Source organism: Pleurodeles waltl, chromosome 6, assembly GCF_031143425.1.
Source record: "Pleurodeles waltl isolate 20211129_DDA chromosome 6, aPleWal1.hap1.20221129, whole genome shotgun sequence".
In the NCBI taxonomy this organism is placed as follows: domain Eukaryota; kingdom Metazoa; phylum Chordata; class Amphibia; order Caudata; family Salamandridae; genus Pleurodeles; species Pleurodeles waltl.
The window spans coordinates 220,511,491-220,532,953 of NC_090445.1; the positions used below are offsets into that span (position 1 = coordinate 220,511,491).

Here is a 21,463-nt window from a genome sequence, read left to right on the forward strand (position 1 = left end):
CATCAGTACATCACCCCACAGCGGTATTCATTTGTTGTCCAATCTGCCCAGATATAGTGCTCCAAAGCTCCCTGAAGCAATGTAGAGAGATCGGGTGACCCATTGGTGGAAGGTAACATCTAGGCGGTCAACAAGAGGGCGTTGAAAGGCTTCCAGCGCAGTGGGAGTTAACTGGACAGAGCAGTGCAAATCAGAATATATGATACATTGAACAAAAACAACTAAACGGTTCTGCAGTGCATGGTTACATGGTTCAATCAGGAAGAGAGAGCAGATAGTGTGCTCCAGTGGCCTAGGTAATACAGGGGCACAAGGCCACCGGGGGAAGGTGGGTGGTCAAATATTAATTTATTTCTAACCCCTTTGTCAAAAGAGCTTACAGTTTCAATATTTACTTTTTGACGTTGATAAAGGTTAACATCCCTATTTATCTTAAGCTTCTGAAATAGTGTCAGTTTACCTGTTTTAGTCCTGCTCGTATCACTCACTTTATTAAGTGAATGCAAAAATCTGACTGGCTGCGCAATGAATGACTGGCAGAGTGTGATCTTGAGATCACAGAACTGTTGTAATACACAAGGTGATACCCCCCCCCCCCCCCCCCCCATCTCCCTGGTCTACATTATTTTCCCTAGCTATCAAAACCTTTGAGATAGCCTTTAAAGTGAGTAGCCTACCACTTAGAAATATATGTGCCTCCACTGATAAGAAATTTGCTGCATCTATTTTGTTTTCTGCTATTTCAAGGTAGCTGAGGAATTAGCTAAATATGGAGCACGTAATGGTGTGTTTTTTTTTTTTTTTTTTTTTTTTTAAATCAAGTGGGTTTCATTCACTGCCAGTCTTCAGGTTAAATCATCTAATAGTATTGCCTCCCTGTGTAGGCTTTTTTTCCTTACAACCTACAATCTAGACCTGATTTAGCTGGTTTAATTCATCAGGGGTTGTTTGTTTTTTACCTGTGTTGAAATCATTATATATGAATTGTTTGAGTTGGTCTGGTCTTATGGCGTATTTTATATAAAATTTGTTTCCGAACATCGATGAGAGTTAATTGCTCTAGTAATACTGTTAAACTCTCAAATGATGTTTTGCTTTCACCATTAATTTTAACTATGACATAGCTTATTTTAAGCCCTTTAACTTTTAATCTTTATTCTTTTACTGCCTGTATTAGACTGTTGAAATCCAGGCGAGAAGAGCAGTGCAGGGATGGAAATGACCGGAGACAATATTGGTTTATGATCCATAATCATCTTCGATTGGACTCAGGCCTATGGTATGGGCCAGAGTGTCTGAGAAATGGATGACTGTGATCTTTTTTTTAGGCTCTGCCTTTTTGCTGAGGCATCAGAACATTTAGTCCTCCAAAACGCCAGTGGCTGGATACATCCCCTGATATTGACCAGCACTTGTGGAGATGGATCCCTTCATGCAGGAGAGGTGAAAGTGCTGCCTCTCCCTTCTGTCAAGACATTCTTACAGACTGTCTAGTCTGCTACAGCATCAGTTGTAACTGCAACTGCTTTTCAACGAGGCTCTTATGGAGGCCATAAGAGAACCCTGGTCCAAATGTGACCAGCTGTGAACCATACATTATTTAGCAGTTGAATAGGCAGCTCCAGGGGACACTACATTTGTATTGCTTCATCCTTTACCAGAGTTTTTTTTGGTCCCATGCTCCTTCTTGACTAAGATGAATCTGGGAGTATTTCTTACTCACTCACCTGACACACAACCCAAAAACCTGAAAGGGTTGGGTAAAAATGTTTTCTTTAGGCAGCCTAGTTCCACGCTTCCTTAATGCTGCATGTCATGAGTCGCAATTGCCATGCCCTTTGGCATATTGCAGCAGTGCACATTCTAACTTGCTGGCCATCTCAGAGACGATATCACTGAGGTAGTATGTGACTGAGGTGTTGCCTGGGCCTGCATAACCGCCTTGTGGCTGAAATGCTCAGTCCTACAACCACACCCAACTTTTTCGGAGCCTGCTCCACTGGATCAAGGCACCCCAGCTTCTGTCCTTCAGTTTTCCTCATGATTTTGTTGCTCCTCTGCTTTCACTCACTCATTCTCCTTTCTGTGTCTGGCTTTTCTGGCACTCTCTTCTCGCTCTCGTTTTTCGTGTCTCACATTTTGATCCCGTTGTCACTCTCTGTCTCCCGTTCCCCTCATTTCACATTTGCCTAATTTTGCATGCTTCCCTCTCTTTTTCCGTATGTCACTCTTTAGCCCTGTTTCACTTTTACCTAGCCCTGTCCACCACACCCTAATCCTCCCCCCCCCCCCCCCCCCCCACGCCTAAATTCTCTACCTTAATGATGACTGCAGTGGGAATGCACTGCTGGACTTATAAAGGCAAGTCTGTATGCTCCCAGTGGAAGGACTCCTGGTCCACCACCAAACTCGCACATGGGCTCCAAACTCTGCACCTTGAGCACCACCAACCTTTGAGGGGTACTAATCTACCCCTCCCCAAGACCAAGAACCAACATCTACACCAATCTTGTGGACCTCATCATCCCACTGGTGCTTACATCCAACTCTTCCACTCTGCTGTGTGACATCAACTTTCCCCTAGAAGACCATCTAGACCCCAAAGCCCCCACCCTCTAGGAGGCCCGAGCATAAAGTCTCACCCAACAAGTGAGCTTCCTCATTCCTGTATTCTCCAACATCCCAGTGGGCAAGCCAATCTCTCTCCTGCACCTCCCCGTCCCTCATACGTTTCAGCCTGCACCTTTCAAAACCAAACCTACCAAGATCTCCAAGCGCAACTGGAAAAAGTTCCTGGAAAGAAACCTAAGCCACGAACCTCAGTCACGTTTCCCATCCCACCGTGACATCCTAACACACTCTGTCATTAACTCAGCACTTGGATCCTCTCCTGCTCTGACTCCCTCACTTCTCTAAAAACCACCTCCACATCGCACTACACGCAAGTTGGTACAAGGAAAACTTTTGACTCAAAGTGCCACTGCACAGTTGGAACACCATTGTAGACATACCCACAGCGACAGACACTCATCACACATTAGTACGACTGCTCAAACGTATAATTTATTTGGGTTTTATTTATCAAGTATTTAACTTTGGCATAAAATATTCTAATTTTATTACAGATTAACATGAGTCCCATGAAATATGCAAATTGGTGTGAAGAGTGCGTAGTAGGATATTGATATATAGACAACCATACCTGGTAGAATATTGAAAAAAGTTGTTACACAAGTTGAATAGTTCACTTTTATAAGAGGTTAGTTTTAACCTATAATTTGACCCACTCCTCTCTGCTGCAAGATACCGCCTCTGGTCCCTTCCTTGGTTCCTTCCTTTTCTTTCATTAGTCTGGACTAGGGTTATCGATCCACACATAGGTCTCTTAGATAAATGTTTCAATCCTGGGCCTCATCCAGCCAAGAATATAACAGTGTTTTGGCTCCACTTTCATAAACATTTGTAGCTTTTAGATTTTGCAGTCAATTTGGAAGGGAAAAGTATTATAAAGTCCACCACACGCAGTACTTATCTTTCAACTCCAGACTTTTTTTTTCATCTCCACTGTTCAGCCTTCATATAGTTTTCCTCATCCCCTTTTCTTCAGCTCCTCAGCTTCCTCCCGCTTACCTCCAGCCCTCTCTTCATCTAACATTCTATCTCAACCTCCCATCTCAACAGTCCGAGTGTTCCATGTTTCCACTTCCCACGGGGAGAAGAACAAACCATTCTTAGACCTGTGTTATAACTAATACATTTCTGATGGATACAACTACCTGTGGATTCCTCACCTGATGAATACTCCCATGGCGCCAGCATTCAACGGAAATCTTCTTACTAGTCTCTGCACGTTGACGAGGACGTCACTCTAGCCCACGCGACGCCGTCTGACGTCATACAGGCAATAAGAGGTCCTCGCTGACGTGCCGATGACAGTTCCCTTTTTTCCGTGCATTCGAAACGGTTATCTTCGAGGGTTGGAACGATTTAAGGAGAGCAGAGCCACAGCCAAATCCTTAGGACTGCAAGCTCCTTCTTCCTCTGCCTCTTCTACATTTTTCAGGAGGTTTCGGTGATTTGGGCGTGGCTCTTCTTCCTCTTCCTTTCGGGGGAGGTTCCAGCAACCCGCCTCTTCCCTCCCCTATAGGTCATTTAGAGGGAGGGGGAGGGGTGGGGCCCGTACCAGAGGAGCCTCTCAACAGCACTCTGCCTCTTCCTCGTCCTCTGGAGGGGTGCAGCAGGGGAAGCAGCCTTAGGCTTCCACCGTTTCCCACTCACTCCTCTCCTGTAGGGGGAAGATTACAGCATTTTCTCCACAAGTGGAAGTCTATCACCACGGACACTTGGGTTCTCGGCATTGTGGGGAAAGGCTACGCCCTTCCCTTTCGGGAGTTCCCGCCCCTCATCCCGCCCCGCCCATCTTATTGTTCAGAAGAACACCTCCTGTTGCTAGAACAGGAGGTTCAAGTCCTCCTTTCAAAGGGCGCGGTAGAGTTGGTCCCAGAGCAGGAAAAGGGTCGAGGTTGTTACTCAAGATACTTCCTGATTCCCAAAAAGGATGGTCAGTTGAGACCAATCCTGGATCTGAGGATCTTGAATTGGTTCCTCAAACAGGAAAAGTTCAAGATGCTGACCCTAGCACAGGTGCTTTTGGCGTTGAACAAGGAAGATTGGATGGTGTCTGTCGACTTGCAGGATGCTTACTTTCATATCCCGATACTCAAGTCGCACAGGAAGTATCTCCGGTTTGTGGTAGGGTCGCAGCACTATCAGTTTGCGGTCCTCCCGTTTGGTCTTACTTCAGCACCTCGAGTCTTCACAAAGGTGATGTCAGTGGTTGCGGCGGAGCTCAGAAGGAAGGGGATAGCAGTATTCCCTTACTTGGACGACTGGTTGATCAAAGCCAAGTCCCCGGAGCTTGTGTCGCATCATCTGCAGTCAACAACCCAGTTGTTGTTCGACCTGGGCTTTTCGGTGAACGTGCCCAAATCTCACCTGGAGCCCTCTCAGCGCCTCCTGTTCATAGGGGCAGTACTGGATACAACATTGAGTCGAGCCTTTCCTCCGCCTCAGCGGATTCAAGATATTCAGGAATTGGTTCCAATGTTTCGAAATGGAGCGGTAGTTCCAGTCCTCAAGGTCCTTCGTCTGCTCGGTCTGTTCGCCTCCTGCATTCTGTTGGTCACGCATGCTCGCTGGCACATGAGGGCTCTTCAGTGGTGCCTCCGAAGGCAGTGGTCTCAACACAAGGGAGATTTAGAAGGTACTGTCAAGATCTCCAGAGATGCTGCTGTGGAATTGAAGTGGTGGATTGCGGGCAACAATCTTTCACAGGGAAAGCCGTTCGCGCAGTCGCCACCAGTGGCCACGGTCATAACGGATGCTTCCACCCTAGGATGGGGAGCTCATCTGGGGGATCTGGAGATCAAAGGGCTTTGGTCTCCAGAGGAACAGGTGTTTCATATCAATCTGTTGGAGTTACGGGCTGTACGTCTGGCTCTCAAGGCCTTCCTCCCATCCCTTCGTGGTCAGTCGGTACAGGTCCTGACGGACAATACTACCACGATGTGGTACATAAACAAACAGGGAGGAGTAGGGTCGTACCCTCTCTGCAGAGAAGCTCTTCGGCTATGGTCCTGGGCAAAGGACCATCAGATTTGCTTGGTGGCAAATCATCTGGCCGGGGTCTTGAATGTACGTGCGGACAGTCTCAGTCGCCAATTCTCGGCAGACCACGAGTGGCGTCTCCATCCAGATCAAGTCTGTTTAATCTTCCAGATGTGGGGGTTTCCTCGGATAGATCTGTTTGCCACTCGGGAGAACGCGCATTGCCCGTTATTCTGCAGCCTCCAGTATCCGATGCAGGGAGCGTTGGGGGACGCGTTTCAGATAACCTGGTGCGACCAGTTGCTTTACGTGTTTCCCCCCATACCCTTGATTCCTCGAGTGTTGAGGAAAATTCGCCAAGACCGGGCCCAAGTCATCTTAATAGCTCCGGATTGGCCAAGGAGGGTATGGTACTCCGACCTTCTCCAACTCTCACTGTGCCCTCCGCTCCGTCTCCCTCTCAGGGCAGACCTCCTCTCGCAGTCGCAGGGGCAGGTTTTACACCCCAACCTCCAGAGTCTGCACCTACATGCTTGGAGATTGAACGGGGCAACCGGAGTTCCTTCTCTCTCCCGCCTAATGTAGTGGATGTTATCTTAGCGGCCAGGCGACACTCCACTAAATCTATCTACGCTAATAGGTGGTCTAAATTTGTTATGTGGTGTGGAGAGAGACAGATTGATCCCTTACATGCTCATCTGTCACATGTTTTGTCTTTTGCACTGTCTCTAGCGCAGAAAGGTTGTGCAGTGGCTACCATTAAGGGTTATTTGTCGGCCTTGTCAGCCTTCATTTGTCTTCCAGACCAACCATCGTTATTTAAATCCCCTATTGTTCTCAGATTCTTGAAAGGTCTTCTGAATCAATATCCTCCAAAACCATTCGTTATGCCTCAATGGGATTTGTCCTTGGTCCTGACTTTCCTTATGGGGTCCCCTTTTGAGCCTATGCATTCTTGCCCCTTAAGGTATTTGGTTATTAAAACAGTATTCCTGGTAGCTATAACATCTGCAAGGAGAGTGAGTGAGTTGCAGGCCTTATCGGTTAAACCCCCTTATATAACGTTTTATGGGGATAAGGTGGTGTTGAGGACCAAGGCTGCTTTCCTTCCGAAGGTTGTTTCACCCTTCCATTTGGCTCAGACAATCACTTTGTCCACGTTTTATCCTCCGCCTCATCCTTCAAAGGAGGAAGAAAGACTACATCGCCTGGACCCAAAAAGGGCGTTGAGCTTCTATATCGACAGAATGAAGGATATCAGGCTGGAGGATCAGCTGTTTGTCGGATACGTGGGCAAGAGGAGAGGAAAGGCAGTCCACAAGAGAACACTCTCCAGGTGGGTTGTTCTTTGCATTAAAATCTGTTACTCTTTGGCAAAGAAGGATCCGCCTGAGGGCATTAGAGCTCACTCCACCAGAGCTAAGTCGGCCTCTTCGGCCTTGGCCAGGGGTGTTCCTGTGGTCGACATCTGCAAGGCCGCAACTTGGTCGTCCCTTCACACTTTTGTGAAACATTACTGTTTGGACTCTGAGGTCAGAAGGGACGGTCATTTTGCACGGTCAGTGCTGCAGGATTTCTTGGTTTGACCATTTAGGCACCCACCGCCGGGCGTGGTACTGCTTTGGGACTCTATTCATCAGGTGAGGAATCCACAGGTAGTTGTATCCATCAGAAGAACGAGTTACTTACCTTCGGTAACGACTTTTCTGGTGGATACATTAGCTACCTGTGGATTCCTCACGGTCCCACCCGCCTCCCCGTTGCCTTTTTGGTCTCTCCAAGCAATCCTTGAGTGTGCTCCTTTTGGTCTTCAAAGTTGCAATACATTTTGCATATATGATATTTGTATATATGTGTATATTTATATATAAATCTATATGTATATTTATATATAAATCTATATATATATTGTGTATATACATGAATCGTATGTATAAATATATTTATTTGTTTAAAAAATAAAATTAAAAAAAAGGTTATATTAAATCTACAGCTATTTTATTGCAATGTTGTGTGATTTACAATATTAAGAGATGTTGCTTTGCTCTTTCATTACATTGGGTTATTATTATTCTCATGCACGTAAAAAATGTTGGTACTGTCATCGGCACGTCGGCGAGGACCTCTTATTGCCTTTATGACGTCAGACGGCGTCGCGTGGGCTAGAGTGACGTCCTCGTCGACGTGCAGAGACTAGTAAGAAGATTTCCGTCGAATGCTGGCGCCATGGGAGTATTCACCGTGAGGAATCCACAGGTAGCTAATGTATCCACCAGAAAAGTCGTTACCGAAGGTAAGTAACTCGTTCATTACTACTATTATGACTATAACTATTAAATAATATAACACAATTAATAGACCTACTACGGTAAATATTATACTACACTACTAGTAATTATTATACAGAGCTAATACACAACTACCTTATTACAACAAAAAGACTGTTGAATATACTCTGATTCTTGTAATAGAAAATGTATGCTAACCGGTCACACAGCTTTTAATCACCAAGGTCCGTGCCTTAAAATGCAGCGGCTCACAATCAGTGTTGGCCTTTAACATTGAAAATGAAGGTTGGATATTTTTCCATATATGTGCAAAAAATCACCATTCTGCCTGTAGACCATTTTATTTATTTTACCCTGCAGAACACAATGTGGATTCTGCACTCTGATTAAACTTTTATTTGATAATGATCTCACACTAGTGGCTTGGGTTTAGTTTGTTTTTCTGCTGTTCTGGAAAGTTTTGTTAGCCCTCATGATATATACTGCACTAATGAATGGCCCTCCGTGCGTGAACTTTAGTCTTCTTGGCTCAGTCTCTAAACTAGATACCAGTTTTGCTAAACAGAGCATTACCAGGTGACATATGGTAAGACATTTTAGACCTGATGTCCTCCCTTTCGCAGAGCTTAGTCAGACAATGTTGTGAGGGGCCAAACCACTTGTTGACATGTTGGTTAGGGATTAGGCAGGAGATCTCTGCTTGCTTTAAGTGAGAATGCCTCCTTTTGATTTCTAACTTTTTTCTCCTGGTTCTTTGGTGGTACTTTCAATTTTTGGCTTCTCGCCTTGATTGCACCCCCCGTGCTGAAAACTAAGGCATTGTGTGTGTGTGTGTGTGTGTATAATATTCAATGGCATGTGTAGCTGCAGATACACATGCTGTGCATATGCCGCCATCTAGTGTTGGGCTCGGAGTGTTACAAGTTGTTTTTCTTAGAAAAAGTATTTTCAAGTCACGAGACCGAGGGACTCCTCCGTTTCGGCTCCATCTTGCATGGGCGTCGACTCCATCTTAGATTGTTTTCTTTCCGCCATTGGGTTCGGACGTGTTCCTCTTCGCTCCGTATTTCGAATTGGGAAAGTTAGCTAAATATCGAAAATTCAACTGTATTGTTTGCGCTCGGTACCGGTTTAGTGTTAGCGTATCGACACCGATAGTAGAGGCGCTCCGGCGGCCCTTCGGGGCTTCTGCTCTTCAGCGGGGCCTGGTCAGCCCGACCGCATCCATCGACTAAACTAATGGACCGGACCCCCTTCCGCTTCTGTCCGAAGTGCCACTCGAAGTATCCTTATACAACCCAACACTTGGTCTGTAATCTGTGTCTATCACCAGAACACAGGGAGGATACTTGTGAGGCCTGTCGGGCGTTTCGATCTAAAAAGACCCTACGTGATCGAAGAGCCAGAAGACTACAAATGCCGTCGACACCGAGAGAACAACTCGATGTCGAAGAGGAGGAAATAATTTCCATCCAGGGGACGGACTCAGACGATTCCGAAAGTGAGCGACCCACGACAATGCAGAAAACAGTGAGTAAAACTGTCCCGTCCAAAACTCACACAAAGATCGTTAAGGCCAAGGAGATGCCACCGCCAGCAGGCCATGGCTTAACCCATCGAAAAGAAGGTGACCAAACATCGGCACCGAAAAAGGCCAAAGAATTGCCGAAGACATCCGTCTCCGCTCGAGATTCAGGCTCCGAACGATCTCGGCTACGAGAGTTCGACTCACCCAAGGTGAGAAAAGTAACATCGGAACCGAAAAAGAATTTCTCTGAAGCATTGGTACCGAAAAAAGCGGCTTCGGAGCCAAAAAGAAGCTCTTACACAGAAGAGCAAGGACTTTCCAGCCAAATGCATAAACACAGATTTGAGCAGGAAATAAGTATGGGGGAACCAGACCATACGCAAAGGAGGTTGCATATCCAGAAAGAGACTGGAAAAATACAAACTCTTCCTCCAATTAAAACCAAAAGAAAGCTGGCATTTCATGAGTCTGAAATGCAGGCGAAGGTGGCAAGAGAAAACCCCACCACCAAGGTTTTTGCCACAACCTTCCCCACTACACTCACCACAGCTGTCCCCGGTAACAACTCCTCCAATGCAGTCACCTACGCATACAGGGATGACACAGGATGATCCGGATGCAGGGGACTTATATGATGCTCCAGTATCAGACAACAGCCCAGATTGTTACCCAAGAAGACGTCACCTCCAGAGGACAGTACTGCATATACGCAGGTACTATCAAGGGCAGCTATGTTCCACAATGTAGCAATGCATTCAGAGCCAATGGAGGATGATTTCCTATTCAACACCTTGGCATCCACCCACACTTCCTACCAGAGTCTGCCAATGCTCCCGGGCATGCTCAAGCACGCAAAACGGGTCTTCCAAGACCCAGTTAAAGGAAGGGCTATCTCGCCTAGGGTGGAGAAAAAATACAAGCCTCCCCCAACAGACCCTGTGTTTATAACACAGCAACTTACACCAGACTCAGTGGTTGTAGGAGCAGCAAGAAAGAGGGCAAACTCTCAATCGTCAGGAGACGCTCCACCGCCTGACAAAGAGAGTAGGAAGTTTGATGCAGCGGGCAAACGTTTGGCAGCACAGGCAGCCAATCAATGGCGGATCGCAAACTCACAAGCCCTGCTGGCTCACTACGACAGGGCACACTGGGACGAGATGCAACACATTATACAGCACTTGCCCAAAGAACACCAAAAACATGCCCAACAGGTTGTGGAAGAAGGACCAGCAATATCCAACAACCAAATAAGGTCCGCATTAGACTCTGCAGACACAGCAGCACGAACAGTCAGCACTGCGGTAACCATTCGCAGGCATGCATGGTTACGAAGCTCGGGTTTCAAACCAGAAATCCAACAAACTGTGTTAAACATGCCTTTTAACCAGGAACAATTGTTTGGGCCGGAAGTGGACACAGCAATTGAAAAATGAAAGAAGGACACGGCCAAAGCCATGGGCGCGCTCTACTCCCCACAGAACAGAGGCACATTTAGAAAGCCACAATTTAGAGGGGGGTTTCGAATGCAAACACCAAAGCCTTCCACCTCGCAAACCAGACCTACCTATCAGGGACAATACCAGAGAGGAGGTTTCGTGGCTCATACAGAGGTGGACAATTCCCAAGAGGAAGGGGAAAATTCCAAACACCTAAGACAAGTCAAACCAAACAGTGACTTCAGTGTCACAAAACCCCAACACTTAACTCCAGTGGGGGGGAGACTTACCACATACTACCAAAACTGGACACACAACTACGGACGCATGGGTCCTAGCCATTATCCAACATGGTTATTGCATAGAATTCATAACTGTCCCGCCAGATGTGCCCCCCAAGGGCACATAATATGTCCAAACAACACTTAGACCTATTACAACTAGAGGTCCAAGCATTATTACAAAAACAAGCAATAGAGTTAGTACCCAAACGTCAGAAAGGAACAGGTGTCTACTCACTATATTTCCTAATTCCAAAAAAGGACAAAACGTTAAGACCTATATTAGACCTCAGAACACTGAATCTCTTCATCAAGTCAGATCAATTTCACATGGTAACACTTCAAGACGTTGTTCCCTTACTAAAAAAAGAGGACTACATGTCAACGTTAGATCTCAAGGATGCCTACTTTCACATACCCATACATCCTTCCCACAGAAAATACTTAAGGTTTGTAATACACGACGTGCACTATCAATTCAAAGTGTTACCGTTCGGGATAACAGCCCCAAGGGTATTCACAAAATGCCTTGCAGTAGTAGCCGCTCACATAAGGAGACAGCACATGCACGTATTCCCATACTTAGACGACTGGCTAATAAAAACCAGCACTCAACAACAGTGTCTTCTTCACACGCAATACGTTATAGAAAAACTACACAAACTAGGATTTTCTATAAATTACCGGAAATCACATCTGCAGCCATCCCAAATACAACAATACTTGGGAGCAACACCCAACACACAAAAAGCGATTGCAACTCCAAGTCCACAAAGGGTACAAGCGTTCCAAAATATAACATCAAACATACAGCCAAACCAACACTACCAAGTAAGGTTTGTAATGAAACTTCTAGGCATGATGTCTTCATGCATAGCCATTGTCCTAAACGCGAGATTACACATGCGACCTTTACAGCAGTGCCTAGCAAAACAATGGGCACAGGCACAGGGTCAACTCCAAGATCTAGTGTTGATAGACCGCCAGACACACTTCTCGCTTCAATGGTGGAACCCTATAAATTTAAAGAAAGGGCGGCCATTCCAGGACCCAGTGCCTCAAGATGTGATCACAAAAGATGCTTCCATGATGGGGTGGGGAGCACAGCATACAGGGACAATGGGACAATCAACAAAAACAACCACATAAATCATTTAGAACTGTTGGCAGCGTTTCTAGCATTAAAAGCATTTCAACCACTAATAGTCCACAAACACATTCTTGTCAAAACCGACAACATGACAACAATGTATTATCTCAACAAACAAGGAGGGACACATGGCACAACTGTGTCTCTTAGCCCAAAATATTTGGCATTGGGCAATTCACAATCACATTCGCCTAATAGCACAATACATCCCAGGCAATCAGAACCAGTTGGCCGACAATCTCAGTCGAGATCACCAGCAAACACACGAATGGGAAATTCATCCCCAGATCCTACAGGGTTACTTCCTACGCTAGGGGACACCAAAAATAGACCTATTCGCCACAAAAGAAAATGCAAAATGCCAAAACTTTGCGTCCGGGTACCCACAACCTCAATCTAAGGGCAATGCGTTATGGATCAGTTGGTCAGGGATATTTGCTTACGCTTTTCGCCCTCTCCCACTCATTCCTTATCTGGTAAACAAACTAAGTCAAAACAGACTCAAACTAATTCTCATAGCACCAACCTGGGCTCGCCAACCGTGGTACACAACACTGCTGGACCTATCTGTAGTACCTCACATCAAATTACCAAACAGGCCAGATCTGTTAACTCAACACAAACAACAGATCAGACACTCAAATCCAGCATCGCTCAATCTGGCTCCTGAAGTCTTAGAATTTGGGCACTTAGACCTTACACAAGAATGTATGGAGGTCATTAAACAAGCTAGAAAACCTACTACAAGACATTGTTATGCAAACAAATGGAAAAGATTTGTTCATTACTGCCACAATAATCAAATTCAACCACTACATGCTTCCGCAAGGACATTGTAAGCTACTTATTACACTTACAAAAGTCTAAGCTAGCATTCTCTTCAATTAAAATACATCTCACAGCAATATCTGCCTAACTGCAGATTACACATTCAACATCGCTTTTTAGAATCCCAGTCATCAAAGCATTTATGGAGGGATTAAAAAGAATCATACCCCTGAGAACACCACCAGTACCTTCGTGGAACCTTAATATTGTATTAACACGACTCATGGGACCACCATTTGAACCCATGCACTCTTGTGAAATGCAATACTTAGCTATTAGAAAGGCTACTTTCCAAGTTATGACATCACTTAGAAGAGTAAGTGAGATACAAGAATTTACTATACAAGAACTCTTTATACAAATACATAAACATAAAGTGGTTCTCCGTACAAATCCCAAATTCCTACCAAAGGTTATATCACCATTCCACCTAAACCAAACAGTGGAACGCCCAGTCTTCTTTCCACAGCCAGACTCAGTAGCCGAAAGAGCCTTACATACATTAGACATAAAAAGAGCATTAATGTGTTACATTGACAGAACAAAACAATTTCGTAAAACAAAACAATTGTTCGTAGCCTTCCAAAAACCTCATGCAGGTAATCCTATATCCAAACAAGGCATTGCCAGATGGATAGTTAAATGTATTCAAACTTGCTATATTAAAGCAAAAAGAGATCCACCTATTACACCAAGAGCGCATTCCACTAGAAAAAAGGCACCACAATGGCTTTTCTGGGAAATGTACCTATGACAGAAATTTGTAAGGCAGCCTCCTGGTCTACGCCTCATACGTTCACGAAGCATTACTGTGTAGATGTGTTAACAACACAACAAGCCACAGTAGGACAAGCTGTATTAAGAACATTATTTTAGACATCTTCAACTCCTACAGGCTAAGCCACCGCTTTTGGGGAGATTACTGCTTATTAGTCTATGCACAGCACGTGTATCTGCAGCTAAACGTGCCATTGAACGGAAAATGTCACTTACCCAGTGTACATCTGTTCGTGGCATGAGACGCTGCAGATTCACTTGCGCCCTCCCACCTCCCCGGGAGCCTGGAGCCATTAGAAGTTGGATAAAAACTGTAAATTTGTAAATAAATATTATTTTAATACACATTATGTACATACATACCTACTCCATTGCATGGGCACATTTAGTATATTCACAACTCCTACCTCACCCTCTGCGGGGAAAACAATCTAAGATGGAGTCGACGCCCATGCGCAATGGAGCTGAAAGGGAGGAGTCCCTCGGTCTCGTGACTCGAAAAGACTTCTTCGAAGAAAAACCACTTGTAACACTCCGATCCCAACACTAGATGGCAGGATAATGCACAGCATGTGTATCTGCAGCGTCTCATGCCACGAACAGATGTACACTGGGTAAGTGACATTTTCCATATATATCACAACAATCAAGAAAAAATATCACTGCAACAGCATTGTCCCTGAGCCCTTCACCATGCACAAGTCATGCCAATCAATGTTAAACCTTTTCAGTACTAGATTGTGGCATCCACCCACAGATAATCGCAAATACAAATTAATAATTTCACATTTTAATGGAATTACATGTAGCCGCATGGCTTGTCAATGTACCTCTTATCAATCAATCCCTCCCCCTTAAGTTACCCTCGTGCACTGCCATCCGATCCCTGTGTCTGCAACTCTGGCTGTCCCTTTGGATTCCTTGCCTCCTGAAACGCTCATATTATGTCTGCACAAGTATCCAAATCCTCTGCCGCTATCTCATCTCTCCAAGACATTGTTATATGAATCTCCTCTGCTGGCGCCCACTCAATTGTGTCTTTAATCTAGAGACGTCTTGCTGGACTCTTAGACCCCAGCTAACCTATAGTTATACATTTCTAAGCCAGGACTAAGGTAAAGTTTTGTGTAGCATATTATAGTATAGAAATTGATCTACTCCCTCCCACCGAGAATGTCTCCTGGAATGATTATAGATAGATAGATATAAATCCCCTAGGGTCTTAATTTCTCACACCCCCACCCCCCAAAAAAACGTACTATTGACATACGTGCGTTTGTGCTTATAAACAGGGTGATTAGCCACGCTTTACAAATCCATGATTGATTGAAGGGTATATCTTTACTAGTACACTGGTCTTGTTAATGAAAGGGTACCATATCTCTGAGCTTTTTCTGTATGAGAAGCACTCTTTTCTGTATCCGTATAAAGAGTCTCTTTGAAATGACAAGCAAAAAGTCTGGACTATTCTGCAAGCAACATGACCTACTAGAGCGGGATCATTCTATGCTCATACTGCCTCCTTTGGTCTTCAGTGTTGTCTGGTTGGATGACACTAGTCTTGTGGGGGGCAGGGGGGACCGTTATATCTTGTGTGCTGCATGCACGCTTTTTTTTTTTTTTTTAAACCAATTTCTGATGGGCATTTAACCAAAGACTCCTCACCTTTAGAATACTCCCATGCAACAGTCAGGCTTTGTAGACATTTTCCCGCAATGCTTCATCATGGTATTAGATGGAGCCATTGGTGAGGCCCCAGAGAGCTGCAGGGACCACCAGTTGGACTTCCACAGCAGTGATGATGATTGATTCTGACTCTCTCCCCCCCCCCCCTTAGCATCATTTACCAGTGCCATTTCAGACCTCTCCTAGGCCCAAGCTGGTTCTTTCCATGCCTAGACAGATTCAATCGGCAACTGGTTTAGATCTAGAGTAGACACCAATCGCTGACCCTGAGGAGATGTTTGTCCATTACAGGCCTATATTGCTCCACAAGATTCCAAAGAGGTAGGCAGCTATTATGCAACCATATTCTAATCCTTGGCATCCGTTTCAATGCCACTGTTACCAGAGGCTAAAGCTTTTGTTTGGTTCTGTTTCTGTTCAGGACATACCAATTTGGGTTTGTGATACAGATGAGGAGATGGATAATTAACTACCCCCATCATTACACATGAATGAATGGTATTTCAGGCTTCAAAGTAAAGTCAGTCCAGGTTATTTTTGTCATCATTGCTCCGGGTAGTGAGCCAAAGCAGATTGAGTGTTTTTGAAAGAAAATGTTGTCCTTGGCCTCTCAGGTTTCTGTTGTGTGTCGTTTGGGTAGGTACACCCATGATTTGTGGAACATGCAGTGAGACTGTGCCGGCCATGCCTGACGCCTTCTGGGCCTTGTTTGGCCCAAGCAATACAGGATAGCCAGGATGCATTATCTTCCACATACTGACCTAGTCTCCACAATCTCCATAGGAAAAGAAATTGGCAACACCATTGCACTTAAAAGGCACACCCGGATGAGATCAACTGAGTTTTCAACAAATACCCAAGTGTACTTGATTGATATGGCCTCATTGGTCCAGGTTGTCCAGAGTGAAGGCTGATTCTGAGCGAGAAGGATTTAAGGATAGCTGCACCACAGCATGATCTTTTGGACTATTGTCTCCTGTTAAGCAGTTTCACCAACAGTACCCAACATTCAGTCTATTCCAGAGAGCTGGCTTGCAGGCAGTGTGAGAGGGCAGGTCCTACCAACTTGTACTAGAGCAATTCGCCCAATTCTTCTAAGGCAAAGGAACTGGCAGCCCTAGTTCAGTTAAATGTCCTGACACAGACACCTTGCTGGTTCATTTTGTTTCACTGAAAATGCCAAACAGAATGTAAGCTTAACAACAATTATGCTAAGTCATACCTACACCTTTTACTCCAAAAGTATGTGCTTGGTAGGGAGAGCGTAAGGTGGACCTGGCTGCAACATTGGTGTATTTTAGGGGTTTGTGTATTTTAGTTTTCTTCTCTGTATGCCCAATGATTGCTCGTATGGAAGTCATACCATATTGATGCACTACTTGGAAGAAGCTTTTTCCATTAGAATTTGGTACCTGCGAAATACAGGTTACACACAGCCCATCACAGTATGAGCATTAACTAACACTCCTATGTGTCAGGAACTTCCTGTGACCCATACAATACATAGTCTGCTGTTGAAACATGAATATAGTGAGTTTTCTTATTGGAATTATAATCTGGGACCTTCAGGAACATACGCTGATCTTTGCATGTGGTGCAATCACCCATAGTTTTCTGACTGAAATTGTAATGTAAAACCAGCGTACTAAATGTGCCTCTGAAGATGTTTATTAATCCACTGAAATATGTCAAGGATTGGAACTAGTAAACCAAAGATTTCAGATGCTCTGCAATGTGCATTTTTCATATGAACATCAGTCACATAATGGCTACAACTTGCCTATGTTTCCCTCTAGTGCTATGTAAGTAGATTTCTAATAGAGCACAGAATCATCTTGAATTGACTGGAAACTGCATTGCATACTGAACAGTTCTGTATGTAGCAGTTAGATTGGAGCACGATCAAAAGTCCATAAAGTAGGGTCCATGCTACATTTTGACAACTGAATGTTACCTACGGAAGAAGCCACGTATGCTGTAAGAAGACTGTTAAACCTAGTGAGTGGCGCTTATTTAGACCAGCCAGGAATAACTGGAATATGTACAAAAGTATGATTAACAGAGGTTTCAGGTTACCGGGATTTCCATACAGGTGTTTTATCAAACTATCTTAATTAACAGAATGACTGCAATTCTCAAATTACACTAGGCTATTAAACGGCAGTGTAAGACGGGAAATGGTTTCCACATGGGTAGGCAGCTTCAGGTAACGCTGTGCATACTAAACTCTAGAAGGGAAACCCCAATTTGAACAAAAACACCAGTGCCTGCTAGTAGTACCCGATCAGAAAGTAGAAGAACCTGTACAAGCTACCGACTGATGTGGACTTGCAGCTTGCACTTCTACTGGCGGCATTTCATCTGTTTATTATCAAAGAACCTTCATTCTCGACGACGAAGTGTTAATCTATTTACTTTAAAGAGTAGTGATAGCAGGAACATAAGGACGGAGAGGTGGGTGTGAAATTGGAGGGGGTTGCGCGGAGCAGTTACTGGTGGTAAGAAATCGGTGGCACGAGAATTAATCATCTATGGCAGTGGTTCCCAACCTTTGACTTCTGTGGACCCCCACTTTATCATTACTGGAACCCGGGGACCCCCAGTGAATCAATATTGGACTCCAGGGACCCCCCACTAAGTCATTACTGAAAGCTGGGAACCTATTCTGTCAATATTATTTAATTTTCTTAGCAGTCGCGGACCCCCTGGGGTCCCTGGACCACAGGTTGGGAACCACTGATCTATGGCACAACCTGCGCATAGATATAATTTTTGAAACCCAGGAACCTGCACGTAGGGCTTGGAGGAATCCAGAAGTTAACACCATCGCGGTAGAGCCGAGTTCGTGCTCACTGACGTTTTTTGTGCTCACTGACGTCTCTTGTTTAGTTGTCCATGGGACAAAATAAACAATATCCACTGTCCCTGTCGGAAATCTGCAGATCTCAGGTGATGCATCTAAGTCACCATCATTGGTCTGCGGTATCGGGTCTGACTACTAGACAGTATGAACCCATGTGAGGCTGGCGTAAGCCACCAGACTCTGAATAACCCTATAATTTACCAGTTTTAAGCCTTGAGATCCCCCTCCCCCCGTAAATAATTTAGTATCCGATTTCATTTGGGAGAGAATCGATTTGTGGATTATAGGTAGCGTTTTAATAATATAATGAAATCATGGCACAATTATATTTTTTACTGCCCGTGTTCTGTCTTGTATTAAGAATTGCAGTGTGGGACCACCTTTGAAAATCGCCATGTGTCTTGGCCATCAGAAGGAGAACATTATGCTCCATTTTATGAGTCACTCCTCTTTTAAGTAAACTCCGTAGGTATCTCATGCCCTTGGCGGGCCATTTCATATTAAATCCTTTAGTGCTGGCCCGAGGTGGTTCCATAGGACAAGGCAACTAGTTAGCAATTCTACCAGTTCACCTTTCATCTTGAAAATAGGGAGAGGGACTCGAGCAGGGCTAATGAAGAGCCTTGTATCAGGAAGTAGCCTATCCAGGATGACATGTTGTGTACTTGTGAGCTGCGTTGGATGCCGTACATGTACCAGCGCATGGTCACTCATGACATTGTTTAGGAGCCCCCTGTCTTCATTGCATTTATACGGAGAGCCTGCCATGCCCATGTTTGGATCAAGGGCAATAATCCAGTCCTCCCCATTAGGATTTTTGTGTTAGAAAATACTGTCAACAGTCCAGATAGTGTCAGAAATGTGGCTTTACTCCTGTTACGGACATTGTTTAATCCCTGTATTAAGTTCTGACCTGCTGTAGTTATTTTTGCATTAACTGACCTCTTGGGGATCAGTCAATGTGTGAAATATCGTATATGGTAAAGTTTGCATACAGGAATTGCAACCCCACATTTTCTAGCATAGTTATTTGAGTCTTACTGGCATTTTCCGTGTCGGAATGACAGCTACTCATGTATTTATTCTAAAGGTGAATTATCTGTAGTTAGAAATATCCATCAGAAGAAAAGTTACTTGCCGTCAGTCATGGTCTTTCTGGTGGATGCTTTATATAATCCGAGATTACTCGCTATTAAAGACAGTCAGCAAGCTCTTTTAGTTTCTCTTTCTGTCTGTCAAGAATACACGCACTGGGACAGGCCTATTGGTTTCTGTGTAATTCTTTGAGTGTAAGTGGACACAAGCACTAATTGGACAGCTTCTCTTGAAAGCAGATAGAAACCTGCTTTGTAAACCTAGTCCCTATTTACCCAAGAGACGAGGAAAATATTTTTCAAAGGAGTAAGTCATTGTTTCATGGTTGTGTGACAAAACCTATGTGGAAAACAAAGTGTTGCTGAGAACCGACTTTAATGAGTTGCATATTATGATTGGTTCTTGGAGAAGGAACAAGCCGAATAAAAGTCCAGAATAGAAATAAGGATGCAGCCATGGCTTGGCTGCATCCTTAAGCAATTTGTGCTACAGTGTTCCTTTCGAAGACCGACTTTAATGGGTCATCCTTAGCACCCCAGCACATTTTTTGTGTTTGTTTTTCCTTTTTTCATTTATTTATTTTTCAACGTTTGATGCTATAGTTGTAACATTGTGGTGTACATTTTCTGATTGTCCATAATTTTAGTGTTCCTTAAGTGTGATATTTCCCAAAAGGATAACAACTGCAGAAGGCTTAAAATTTAGTGTGTGAGTGTCTCTCAGCGTTGCTCCGTTTGTTCATGGTCGTTTTGCTGAATTCCGAAACCTTGTAATAGGTCGGCACACTGCAGTTTGGCTGATTTGATATCCTCCCTGCTTCCCTTCTAGGTGATCGAGAGCTTTCTGAGCAAGGAGGTAACTTATGTAGTTACCAGCAACAAAGAAGCAAGGACCAGTAATGGAGCTACCCGGCAGACAAACCAGAAAAGCAGTGCTGATTCAACCTCAGTGGAAAAAGCAGTGGTTAAATTAAGCCTATTGGACAAGAAGCGGCTGTCTGACACTCCTTCTGGCTGCTCTGGATTAGATCAGTTACGCCGGCAAAAACCTGGCCATAGCGTAAGGCTTGTCCAGCAGTGTTATCCACTGCTGCAATTTAGAGTCACTGGGTTGTGTTAGTTTGCATGTTAATCTACAAGAAATAATTTTGGATTTTTGGATTTTTTTTTTTTTTTTTTTTTTTTTTTTTTTTTTTTAATCTTGATCATGCTACATTTTTTCTCACCCTGGCTTAATCCTTTATTTACAGTTGCTGTCTTTTCCTTCCACAGCCTGCCATAATTAGTCGAGGGAAGGAATTGCTGAACAAAGCCATGCAGAAGAAGGTGTGTTGCATTATTCTTAATGCATGTATAGTGAAAGTCCAAGTTGCGAAGGAATTGACACCAGTTCACTGTCGGTGTGATGGATGTAGAGAGTTCATAATTTCTATAATCATTTGTTAACTTAATTGGCCCTGATGTTGGAAGCTCAGTCTCTATGCTTAACTGCATAAATGTGGAGGACGAGCACTCCAATTGAATGTCTCGTCCTCCTTACAGTTGTGGAAAATCCTTTGAGTGCTTTCACATGAAGTATTTTTTGTGTTGTCAAAAAAAAATCTTCACTGATTTGTGCAGTGATTTCAGCATTGTGACCCGACAGTGAAAAAGTGAACCCAATCTATGCCATTAGCCATTCCTCCTTCCCCTAAGCCCAGCCACTCGTGAGCACTAATCTCCGACTGCCCCCAGGCAAGCGGTTCCCATCCCCAAAAAAATAGGGTGAGGAGGCAGTCTGCCCAAGCATCACATCAGGTTTTTTCTGCCCCCTGTCCACCTCCCTTTATTTTATCCTTAAAAAAAGTTTACATTTTTTTTTTTAAGGAAGGGGTGGAGGAGGCTTTCCATTAGTCCAGGCACCCACCCCATTATTTCTGTTCTCT

The 21,463-nt window shown here is 44.4% G+C and overlaps 1 protein-coding gene across 4 annotated transcripts in view; it reads left to right on the top strand.

Moving 5' to 3' along the window:
• The window catches only part of DBF4B (DBF4B-CDC7 kinase regulatory subunit), a 175,315-nt gene that overhangs the window by 49,706 nt on the left and 104,146 nt on the right, over nt 1-21,463 (top strand). For all 4 annotated transcript variants that reach the window (XM_069237927.1, XM_069237926.1, XM_069237930.1 and 1 more), the window contains exons 4-5: nt 20,368-20,598; nt 20,811-20,864. In XM_069237927.1, the coding sequence (XP_069094028.1) occupies nt 20,368-20,598; nt 20,811-20,864 (285 nt within the window). The remainder of the gene's footprint in view (nt 1-20,367; nt 20,599-20,810; nt 20,865-21,463) is intronic.